Here is an 11,485-nt window from a genome sequence, read left to right as displayed (position 1 = left end):
GCGTCCTAACTTTCCAGTCAGACACGTTCCGATATTTCTCTGTAACAACCTGCGCACTGTTCCTCATCTAATGAACAAGAAACCGTAGTAACCCGATTTTGCAATCCTGTCCTCCCTTTTTCTGTTTATTTGTCTGTTTGTTTTCTCTCCTTTTTGTTGTTTTTTGTTGTTCTTGTTGTTATTGTTGTTGTGTATAGCTATTTATTTAAAGCTAGCTAAACCGCACAACGATATGTAAATCTAAATAATCCCCAGGCAGTGTTTTGCTAATACTCAAATAGACAATAAACAGATGAAAATGATTCGAAACTTGGTCACGTGACTTATATGTAAAACTCGATAAACTCCTGTAAAATTTGAAAAAAAAATCTGTAATATTGAGACCATAATTGTAAGAAATATACAAGCATACATCTATCTATCTATCTATCTATATATAGACGTGTACATTTTTAGTTACAGCTATTTACCTGGAAGTAGGGAAATACAGATATATATATATACTGATAAATAGTGTATTAAGTAGATCATTATGATCACGATATAATGCTAGGAATCGCTCAACCAAATAAATTAGAATTTAAACTAACTTAAAACTAGGAATAATATTGATGCGTAAAAATTGCAATATGTTAGATAGAGTTAGTCTAAATTGTAAACAAGTATGTGAATTAAGATTGTAATAATAATAATAATAATAATAATAATAAAAATAATAATAATAATAATAATAATAATAATAATAGTAATTAAACACACTGTCATATACACCTTATCATCCATATCAGTCATAACTCATTGTCCGGATTCTCATTTCTGGTCTTTTTCCCCTACTTATTTGTTGACGTGCCAATATTTGCTCTGCTTTTTCTGAAACATAATATTGCAGCGAGTGCCTGACTAAGATGGCGGTTGCAGTCGGTGGAAAACACTATAGATATTACACATTTAGATATTAATTGGTAAAACAAATCTATAAATGGAGGTAACTTGAAATGTTAGTTGCCAGAGAGAGAGAGAGAGAGAGAGAGAGAGAGAGAGAGAGAGAGAGAGAGAGAGAGAGAGAGAGAGAGAGAGAAGATGAAAATTGAAGAATAATGCTGACGGGTACAACATTTATTTATTCCAAACACACTCCAACTCATATATCTCACGCGAATCGAAACGATATCATTTGTCCCTTGACAGATCAGCACTTCTCTATGTTTTGTCTTTTCTCCGACAAATATCATATTAACCAAGTGCTGTCGCAGCCTCCCACATCTTTTAGGTCTTTAAAATTACTGTCATGTTTCCTGTAGGAGTTATGAGTATAGATTACGGCTGCTGAAATTTTCCCTTTAGTCAGACGGTAGCGTGTCTGGTTTAAAGACAGACTGGTCACTGGTTCGAATCCCAGCGCCGGGAGCAGCATGTTTGTATTACTTCCTTCTATTATACATATATATGTACATCAATGGCATAGATAGGCAGATGTACAATGTCGCTATTTCTCAGGGCTGGAAGACAATAAAAACCTTGTTACAATTCTGGTACATGTACATCATAGAAAATGGGCAAGTGGTCTTGGTAGGAAAGAGAAGAGTGTAGTGTGGGAAATCCACACTATGTGGTCAGTCTCGTGTTTCTACACACCATTTACCGTCCTATTCTGTCATAAACCCAAATTGCCATGTATATCTAGGTTGTTAAAACTGACAAGAAGTATGTCTCGAGTACCTATAATTAGCCATCAGCTAATTAGCTTATGGAACTCTTCAGTCCCAGAGATACAAACATTGTGTCAGTTATTGTCTAATTGGATTACACGCTCCTGGTCGATATAAACAGAAGCAGTTGTCAATTTATGAGCGGTTGTTTCCAACAAACCTTGTTTATTTATTTACTTTTTCTGTTTATAAACATGTAAGTAGATTTTCCATATTAATTGCTTGGTCAGTTCCAATATCAAGGTCACAATTCTCACGTGAGAAAGCTGAAGTAAAATAGTAGTTAGCTTCAGCGACCTACATGATGTATATAAACACATTCTATAAGTACCTTTTACTACGTTTATAGTGATCATTGTCTGTCAACCTGTCCGTACCCTTACATCTCTATCACATTTATAGTTTTGTCTGTGCGTCCAGCCGTCCGTAAGCTAAACATCTCTTTACCACATTATTAGTTGTTTTGTTTGTGCGTCCGTCCGCAAGCAAAACATCTCTTTACCACATTTATAGTTGTTTTGTTTGTGCGTCCGTCCGTTCGTCCGTAAGCTAAACATCTCTTTACCGTATTTATAGTTTTTTTTTTCTGTGCGTCCGTCCGTAAGCTAAACATTTTTTCACCACATTTTTATGTAAGACCTTATATTTCTCGGCGATTACATATCACTGAGAACTCACTGTTAATATCTTGTGTTTTTTTCTAATATTTTCGAAACAGTACGGCATAAAGATCGTAAAATTGAATAATTATGGTTTCTGTATAACATGAAACACAATTATTATGTTCTTGGACCCCTGTTTTTCTTAATATATATTTATAGTTTTTCCTGTAGTGAAAGGAATCGGTTTCTCTTTCTAAATTGATAATCGATATTCGAAAACACAAGAACGATCGGTTATCGATTATAAATGTTGTACCGAACTGCTTTTTATGAAAATAGATAAACATTGAGAGCAGTAATGACAGATGTATCATCCGTGATTTTGAGTTATCGAAATGTCGTTTATATTTGTGGCGTTTTCGTACTTTTCAGTACTAAATACAAACAAGGATTTAGTGACGTATTCTCTCTCCTTAGTCAATTATAAACTACCAAAGGATGTGTTTTCAAAACAGAAGATGCACAAGACTTCTTCCTGATTAGTATAAATTACGAAAAGTTTTATGAAGCGAAACACAAAATTTACCAGTTTGGACAATTCAGTTAGTTGGTTTTCAAAATCGTCATCGATGATCAATTTTAATTTTCTTTCGTCTGGATTTTTATTATTTTTTATCATCGACACACACTAACTTTGTGTAACCTCGTCCCTTCGCTGATGATACCTCACTATGTTAAACATCCCGTGACATAATGAGGCTTAAATCTCACTTGAGGAAACAAAGAAATTGTCGATGAGATTTAATCCTGGACCCTAGTCATTGATGACCTTGATAACTGATAATCGATGACAAAATCAATATTATTGATTGGTATAATATTGTCGTGCAGATGTAAATGATTCAGTCAGTTATCCCAACATTAGCCAAAGGAATTCCAAGCTCAGAAGACTCAAATCAGTTTTGATAAAATAGTATTGAATCTATAACATCACACGGGGCAACTGTTTACATATATTAACAAGTGTGAAATTCTGTGGTCAGAATTGAGTCTTTATATTCCAAGCGAAAAAAAAACGTGCGCTGTGAATCGATATTTGTTCTATGGTTGTACGTTATTGAAGGTAGGAAACAAAACAAATCCAATTAATACTTTGAGACTACGGAAGATTGATGTGACGTCACCGCATATATGAGAAAGAGTGAACCTGGTCTTAAAACCGTTTTTACAAAATACTTTTATTTAAACATATTTTGATTTTTCCATTAACAGCTCTTTGTTTATATCTCATTAATCGCTTATAGACCACGGTAACTGTCCCTATTACGCGAACATGCTTGACCAGTCCGTTTTCTTATCACTTGACCACTGGTGCGGGAACACACTGACACTAATTGGTGCCCCGCGGTGACCAATTTCACCGGCTAGTTATATCAATTGACCCGTAATTAATGCAAAGTCGTAGTGTGCTTTACACGAGTACATACGGAGAATAAGCGAATGGTGATTGAAATATGTCAGATTTATTGGTTTATAAATAGAATTTATTACTAAGTGTTGACAACACGTGTTGGCGGTGTTCGAACCGCCAATCCAGTGTTTCGTGTCAACACGGGTATGACATGCAAAGTTTGGAATAACACTCCACCGGAGTTCCGAGAATTTGTTACATAAACTTACTCTGCTCTTTGCAGAATACTATCAGAGTTCAAATTTTAAAGTTAAATTTAAGAGCAAAATAAAAATGAAATAGATAAACTATTCTCTCCTTGATTTAAACAAATTCTCATCAGGTCGATCCCTGTTATACGAAACAGTCTGGGGAATAGATATTCTATCATTCTGTACCTATCCAAATTCTTTAAAAGTGTAAAAGATTCTAAAAAACTTGATTTATTTTAAAAGCAATATGACTTCTCCGAATGATCGTGTAGCGAGAGGGTGAGAACCCAGAAAAACGCGTACTGAATTGGAAATAAGTATGGACTGTAGAAAGCCAAACCGTGTAAAACATCTTAATGAAATGACAATGAAGTTTGCGAAAATTTTGTTTAATCATATCTTTGATAAATGTCGTAACTTGGAGGCCTGCAAAATACTGGCCAAATAATACCGATATTCATAGTACAAAAATGATAACAAAATTTTAACTTAAATGTGTAATCCAAACTTGTTTTTTCCTGAACTGAGATACGAATACATTGCACATACAAATAGCGTAAACGGATTACGGCTGTATGGAAGCGGAGAGGGGCAGTGTTTTTCATATACCTGTCCGGGATGGGCGGGGGTAGGGGGTATGGAAGAGGAGAGGGGCAGTGATAATCAGGTACCTGTCCGGGATGGGGGCGGGGGTAGGGGGTATGGAAGAGGAGAGGGACAGTGATAATCATGTACCTGTCCGGGATGGGGGCGGGGTAGGGGGTATGGAAGAGGAGAGGGACAGTGATAACCATGTACCTGTCCGGGATTGGGGCGGGGGCGGCGGCATGGAAGTGGAGAGGGACAGTTTTACCAATGTACTTAAAACAAACCAATAGCTGATAAAAGGAAAGTAGTTCGACCGAACAAAGTTTCAGAAACTACATAGAGGGTCGTTAATTAATTTTCATTTCATTTGAGACTGATAAAACGACACTAAACACATTTTATTTTATCGGTTGTCTAACGAGGTGAAATTGGAGAAGAGTTATGGTGCGAAACCGCCTAATTAGACCTAAATATGACCAACAATGAAACGGAAAAATAAATTCTATTTCAATGAATTCATGTAGGTAATCTCATCAATACCCAAATACCAATCATCAGAAAAAATCTTGGCAATGTGCCATACGTCATTTATTACTGATCGTCAAAGTTGATACCGAAAGCAATATGCACTAAAACATTAGGGTTTTGCTGGCTTCAAATGCCATTTTGACACACAGCGCACGCTGGTATCAACTTTAAGGCGTTTGAATCTATATATGGCCAGTGCGATCAAATGTTACTTAATTTTTTTCTCAAAAATTGGTACAAGCATGTGTTCATACCGAAAAAAAAAATGAAAAAATCGACTTGGAACAAAAAAGTTAAGTGCTTATGGTTTCAACATAAGGCGTTTGAATCTATATATGGCCAGTGCGATCAAATGTTACTTAATTTTTTTTCTCAAAAATTGGTACAAGCGTGTGTTCATACCGAAAAAAAAATGAAAAAAATCGACTTGGAACAAAAAAGTTAAGTGCTTATGGTTTCAACATTGAATTTGTAATTAAAATGTCAGCGACTTCTACATCAGACGATAAGGCGTTACTTCAACGTAAGTAGGACTTTCGTGGGGTCGCACGTTCGATATGATTTTTATATTTTTTTGTTTGTTTTTTGTTTTCAGTATACATTTTCAATACACCGATTCTATTGGTGAGTGTCCTTTAATTTCATAATTTATATTCAAAAGCGTTGCGGCAATTACTGGTCAAAACCTGACCTATTATCTTCGGTGTTAATGAATACAGCCGATGAGTTACATAATAGCGCTAATGACAGAGTCTTACTTGATAGTTTTTGGGGACATGGTAGAATGTCATCTCAATGTATCTTCAATATTATAAAAGGTCACACATTAAGCAGTAACCCAGCCATTGAATTGATCTTTTGTTTTGCCTATCCTCTTGTACATTTTCAACATTAATCGTTGTATTGCAAGCGACATACACGTTAAACACACCTCTTTCTGGACCGTCATGTTCTATATTTAGACACAGTGACTCCGAATGCACGTTTACCCGCATATCATTAGCCATGTATTTTTTTAGACCAAAGTGATGCACTGAAATAGGTGCTCTGCCACGGTTAAGCGCCCTACCTCTTTAGAAGCGACGAAAAACGATTTTTAACTACTTTATTCAAATTAGTCTTTGTATCAGTAAATATACTCATGTTATATTTTTTGCGTATTGCACATGTTTAAGATCATTGTGACGTCACTTAAATCAAATGACGTCACCTATTTACAAATGACATTTTGACGTAAAATAGATATTATGGATTTAGAGCCGAAAGGACTTGACGTCGAAATGTCCGTTTTCTATAAATAGCCTAAAAAATGTCAATCGTATTCTTGAAACGTTTGAAAGTCCTCTCAAAATTCTTATTATATAGGCCTATGTGATAATAAAAATCTCGAATCATACCTCAATCCTAGTGACGTCACAGTACAAGAAGACACAATAAAGTTAGTGACATCACAACTATCGAGACAATGGGAACTTTCGGCTATTTTTCCACGAGATGCGAAGTATAGCATACGAATGGACATCACGCCATATGTCCTTGTTCGCTGAAAGACTAAAAGTCCATAATATGTTTATTAAGCATCACGAAGATTCAGGAATGAAAGCGCGAATGCTTAATTCGACGTGTTGTATTGAGTTATTCTAATATATATATAGAGAGAGAGATCGGCTGTGAAAGTCTATCTATCAGTATCTATGTCTACTTTCAAACTCAAGAGATTCAAAGGTTTACCTTGTCTTGGTCTTATTAAGAACTTTCGAAAATTTGACGAGTGTCAGATTCAGTTAGAAATGTGACTTGGTTTTATTGACAAATATTAGGGTCTAAACATTCGATCCAGAAAACTTATTGGAATATTATGAAACGAATGATCACATTAAAACACGACGATATGATACATGTTTTATGTTGTTGTTTATTGCACCCTTTATTATATATCACAGTCAAGCTAATTCAGATTCGGAAAATCCTGATCTATAAGATCATTCCTCGTGAAAATTATCCAACACTTTCCATCTTTTTGTCTCCGAAATTCCAAATAAAAGCAAGTTTTTTTCCGGAAACAAAGATCACCACGGACGCCAAACCACTTCGTTGTTGTTGTTGTTGTTGTTGTGCATGTGATTCAGGTTATCATTTCCGGTTGGTGTTCGTTGGTGAATAGAAGCATTCAAATGACCCGGATATTGTAGGTGCTGCTGACCGGATGTGACGTTTAATACACCTTGAGATTGTCTTACTGGTGACACATTCATCATTGAATTGTCTACATTCATCTGATACCGTGACCTGCATTGTGAAAATGACCTCTGTCCATTTGTGAGCACGTGCTGATTGTACTGATATGTCTGTGCTGCATTCATATTTTGGGTTTTCAACAAGTAGATACCATTACTAGTTTGACTCTGCACTGTCCCAACACTAGATCCAGAAAACGGAATATCTATTGATAAACCCTCGGCGCAAGTCTGGGAAATATATTCACTTGCTTCAGGTCTGGATTCTGAAAGTCGACTGTTCATCACTCGAACGCACCTAGTCAGGTGATCACTAAGCCTCGATTTGACATCGGGTGTCACTCCTTCGTCGTTACCAAGGTAACGCATGACTTCGGTTGCGCACTCGTTGAACCCCGTTCTGTATTTGTTACGTCTCATATCTGTCGTAGAGTCGACACACTGTTGTTGCTGATGCTGGGTATTTCGTAAATAATTTACCGTCATTTCCAAGATGTCTGCCTTCTCAAGTTTTGAAACTTGTGTACTCTGTAAAGATATCATAAAAGTAATTAAAACTTCAATTTAATGCATTGTTTGAATATTGAATATTCATTAACTTTCAAAAAAATATATGAACATTTCATTTTTGAGATATTTTCATAGTGCATAATAGTGATAATATCCTTTTCCTACCTGTGGACATGAGCAAGTCTAAATAATTTTTTTATAATAAAGATTGTGTAGGCCACAGAGGTCTGAGATGTGTCTACAGCTTTAATAATGGTGAATTTTGGATGTTATACGTTGAAAATCAACTGGCTGTGAAAAAATTAGTCCCGGCGGTTTAGACTTGCTCAAGTCATTATTACACAGTGTACATGGATGTATACTGTAACTAATCGTATCATTTAGAAAAATAAACAATTGCTGAGGCTGTACAGTATATAAAGATGGCAGACAAGTATCAGTCCAAATCACGAAATATTTTATCTACAGGGAAAGTATCTACATGTACACATTGTTTTACTTACGTCTCGTTTCATAGCCTCCAGAACGAGGCTCTTGAGTTGTGTGAGGCACTGGTTGATCCGAGCTCTTCTCTTTTTCTCCATCATGGGTTTGTTTATCTGGAAAGTAGAAAACAACAATGAATTGTCAAAGTCGTGAAAAGTCTGATCCTGAAAATATCATAACGTTTTACTTTCTCTTTAATAAAGCCAGTTTCACGTCACACCACGTGCGGTGATACATGTATAATTGAGATTAATAAGTTATTCAATATGTGAGTATTGAGATGAAGAAATTAAAAGATGAAAAAGATTGTAAATGTAGGAAAGATGGACTTTTAAAACATTTATGGGATACAATGATTTTCGGACTGATGAAATATACAGCAATTGACCAAGGTATGAAAAACAATGATCAATGAAACCCATGTCACAGGTAAAAAGATATTGAAACGTGAGGCGCGCGATGGTCTTTGGTGAAATATCAAATTATTGATGGGGTCATAATTTATTATATACAAACAGTTAACAATGAGTAACATTTAATAATAATTCAATGCATTGTGGCAAAAAAATGTAAGGTTTGTAGGTCCAAGCAGTAATATTTTCTGAATCTATGGTAAATCTACTTATAAATGTAAATATAAAAACATATACTTAAGTCTTATTTCTTCTGTGGTATATTATAATTAAAAATATTTTAGGAAGAAAATATATATCTACCTTTCGCAACGAATCGTCTTTCTTTGGTGTGTACATTTCTGAATCCGAAGACATGTTTCCAAATCCCAAAAATTCGCAAAAGTTAGAGTGTTTTGTGTTTCCACGTAAAAGTCACAACTAATTCTGATCATAACATTGAATCACCCGCAATAAATACCAGAGCTAGACCTTCCTGTACATCCAGCCAATCACAGGCCAGCCTTATTGAACCCCCACGGCGGAGTATTCTTCCCTCATTGGTTGAACAAAGGGAATTCCCGACATGAGCGTGCATGGTGTTTGTCCTGAGTATCCACTGTCAAAGCCACGCGACCTGTGTCAGCATTTAGCCCCGCCCACTGTGATTGCTACCAGCGGGTAGCATAGAAATTCCGCTACATCGTCACATCGTGTGGTGATGTTTTATAACACAATCAAAATGCCATCACGTATTATTAAATGTGATATTTAACACCCACCATGTGGTCCACTCAAATACCTATTCAAGTAAAATCTTGTTTAAGAATTTATTGACGTAAATGAGAATCATTTTACACGGTTCATTAAGAAATTTATGAAAACTAGTTTTTTTTTATCTAAATTAACAGACTTCTGTGATTTTTCTAAAAAATGTGGACATTATACGAAATTGTATCATCAGGATTTTGAACGAATCGATGAAAACCTTTTTGACAAACGAAAATTAAATATGGTAGAGCTATGTATAATTGTCACTTTGAGGAAACAAACGACCTTTATTAAAAATAAATTTGATATCGTAAATGTAAGACTATATCATGGGCTAATATTGTTGGAAAGAAACATATCTATTTATTTAATTTATCTTTATTTATTTATAATTATTTATTTATTTTAATGCAATACTAAGAGGTACAAATAAATCACCGATATTTGAAGTAAATTTTATTTATTTATTTATTTATTTATTTATTTATTTATTTTGTTGTCTCCACTCAGAAGCATTACCAGCGCTGGTTTGTTTTTGACGTAAATTCCAAACATATTTTACGATGTTTCAATTTTCAAATCCAAATTGAAAATAAGTAAATAAAGACCAAAATGCATTTTAAACTTTCAGTTTCGTGTGTTTTTTTTTCGTATATCTATCTATTCTTTATTCTTTTTATGAAATGAACTGGTGTATTCCAGGATTGACATCCAGTAAGTAATTGTATCGGCGGTTACAAGCCAGTAGACACAGAATTTCTCTGTTTTACGACAAAATCGTAATATTTGTTTGCTACAAGTCCCCGTGGGACGTGCCAGTATGTACCCTTACTGCACAGTTACAAACCTGCCATAATATCCCATTACGTTTCAACATAATTTCTCGTGGTAAAAATGTGTCCCCTGTCTTACTTTATCTATCATAAGTCATGAATATGTTTATCCTTATTTACATCTTGTCAAAATCAAGTGCATGCTAATTCATAATTATCCAAACTGTTACCAGGCAACGTGCGCGTGAGATTCTCGTACACATGTACACGTGTCTATATAATATTACATACGGTATAATAGCACGTGCTACATTATGCTAATAACGCTCGTCAGTGTCCAGTCTTGACCACTACTGACGGTCATCTGACAGTAAACAGATGCTAATTATCAGCAATTTTGCTCCGAAGTTGAGCCGAAGAAATCAAGATAGGACACACCAGAAGTTGTCATACCAGAGTTAGCAACTTACTGACCGCTGTCAAATACATCCTGTATTACACAGATTTATACTTCTGCTGAAACTGGCATCTGCGTGACATAAACAAAATATCAAAACTAGCTTAGACAGTTTACAAAGAAATATCATATTATGCGTCGAAACAAACAGATTTAAGTCAGTTTCCCTACATTATCAACAGTTATTTATATAAAGAATTTTTTAGTATTACAATAAGAAAATATTTCATATTTAACGATTATCAACAACGTATTTTTAGATAGAACACCATTCACCAGAAACATGAATCACTTTATTCAATAGAAATTATGTGTTAAATTATTTTAACTGTATGTATTAGAAGTCGCACATGGAACAGTGTTTTCATTGTAGTATATAGAAATGTAACATTACACAAACTACCATCAGCTTAGATATAATACTGGATTTCGAGATAAAGACGCCTTTTAAAGCTGGTTAGTTGTATATGAATTTCATTTTTCTGTATAATTTATCAAACTTAATCTAACCATACTTTTTCGGTGAGTGCTGTTAACTGTATGCTCTCAGACGAAGATATTGAATATTTCAGACCAGTAAATTGATAGTTTTTGATACAAAATTAAAAAAATTAACAACTTTATCGTCATTAATCACTGAATGCATTTACGATTGTAAAGTAAATACATTGAAATTAACTTTGTTTTGTTTTCAAGTTGGTCGTATCTATATACTCGTCATTCTGCAGAAAAAATAGTAACTACAGGGAAATAATGTATATATTGTACAA

The 11,485-nt window shown here is 34.7% G+C and overlaps 1 protein-coding gene across 1 annotated transcript; it reads right to left on the bottom strand.

Annotated features, from left to right (window-relative positions):
* Positions 1 to 7,158: 7,158 nt before the first annotated feature.
* LOC132557115 (transcription factor HES-4-B-like) lies at positions 7,159 to 9,092 on the bottom strand. The gene is made up of 3 exons (XM_060221604.1): positions 9,039 to 9,092; positions 8,340 to 8,435; positions 7,159 to 7,854 (listed from the first exon to the last, which is right to left on the bottom strand). Exons 1-3 carry the CDS (start codon positions 9,090 to 9,092, stop codon positions 7,159 to 7,161), a joined length of 846 nt encoding a protein of 281 aa, XP_060077587.1.
* Between the last annotated feature and the right edge of the window lie 2,393 nt (positions 9,093 to 11,485).

Source organism: Ylistrum balloti, unplaced genomic scaffold (assembly GCF_031769215.1).
Source record: "Ylistrum balloti isolate Yb309-2 unplaced genomic scaffold, AGI_CSIRO_Ybal_v1 Utg370626, whole genome shotgun sequence".
NCBI classification, from domain to species: domain Eukaryota; kingdom Metazoa; phylum Mollusca; class Bivalvia; order Pectinida; family Pectinidae; genus Ylistrum; species Ylistrum balloti.
The sequence above is the reverse complement of the archived record's forward strand: the minus strand, read 5'-3'. Positions and strand labels throughout refer to the sequence as shown.

Excerpts from the sequence above, each read along its gene's own strand:
- LOC132557115 (XM_060221604.1), bottom strand. The coding sequence starts at position 9,092 with ATGTCTTCGGATTCAGAAATGTACACACCAAAGAAAGACGATTCGTTG. Across the intron at positions 8,436-9,038 it reads AAGACGATTCGTTGCGAAAG|ATAAACAAACCCATGATGGA; the intron begins GTAGATATATAT and ends TCTACTTTCCAG. Across the intron at positions 7,855-8,339 it reads TGGAGGCTATGAAACGAGAC|AGTACACAAGTTTCAAAACT; the intron begins GTAAGTAAAACA and ends ATATCTTTACAG.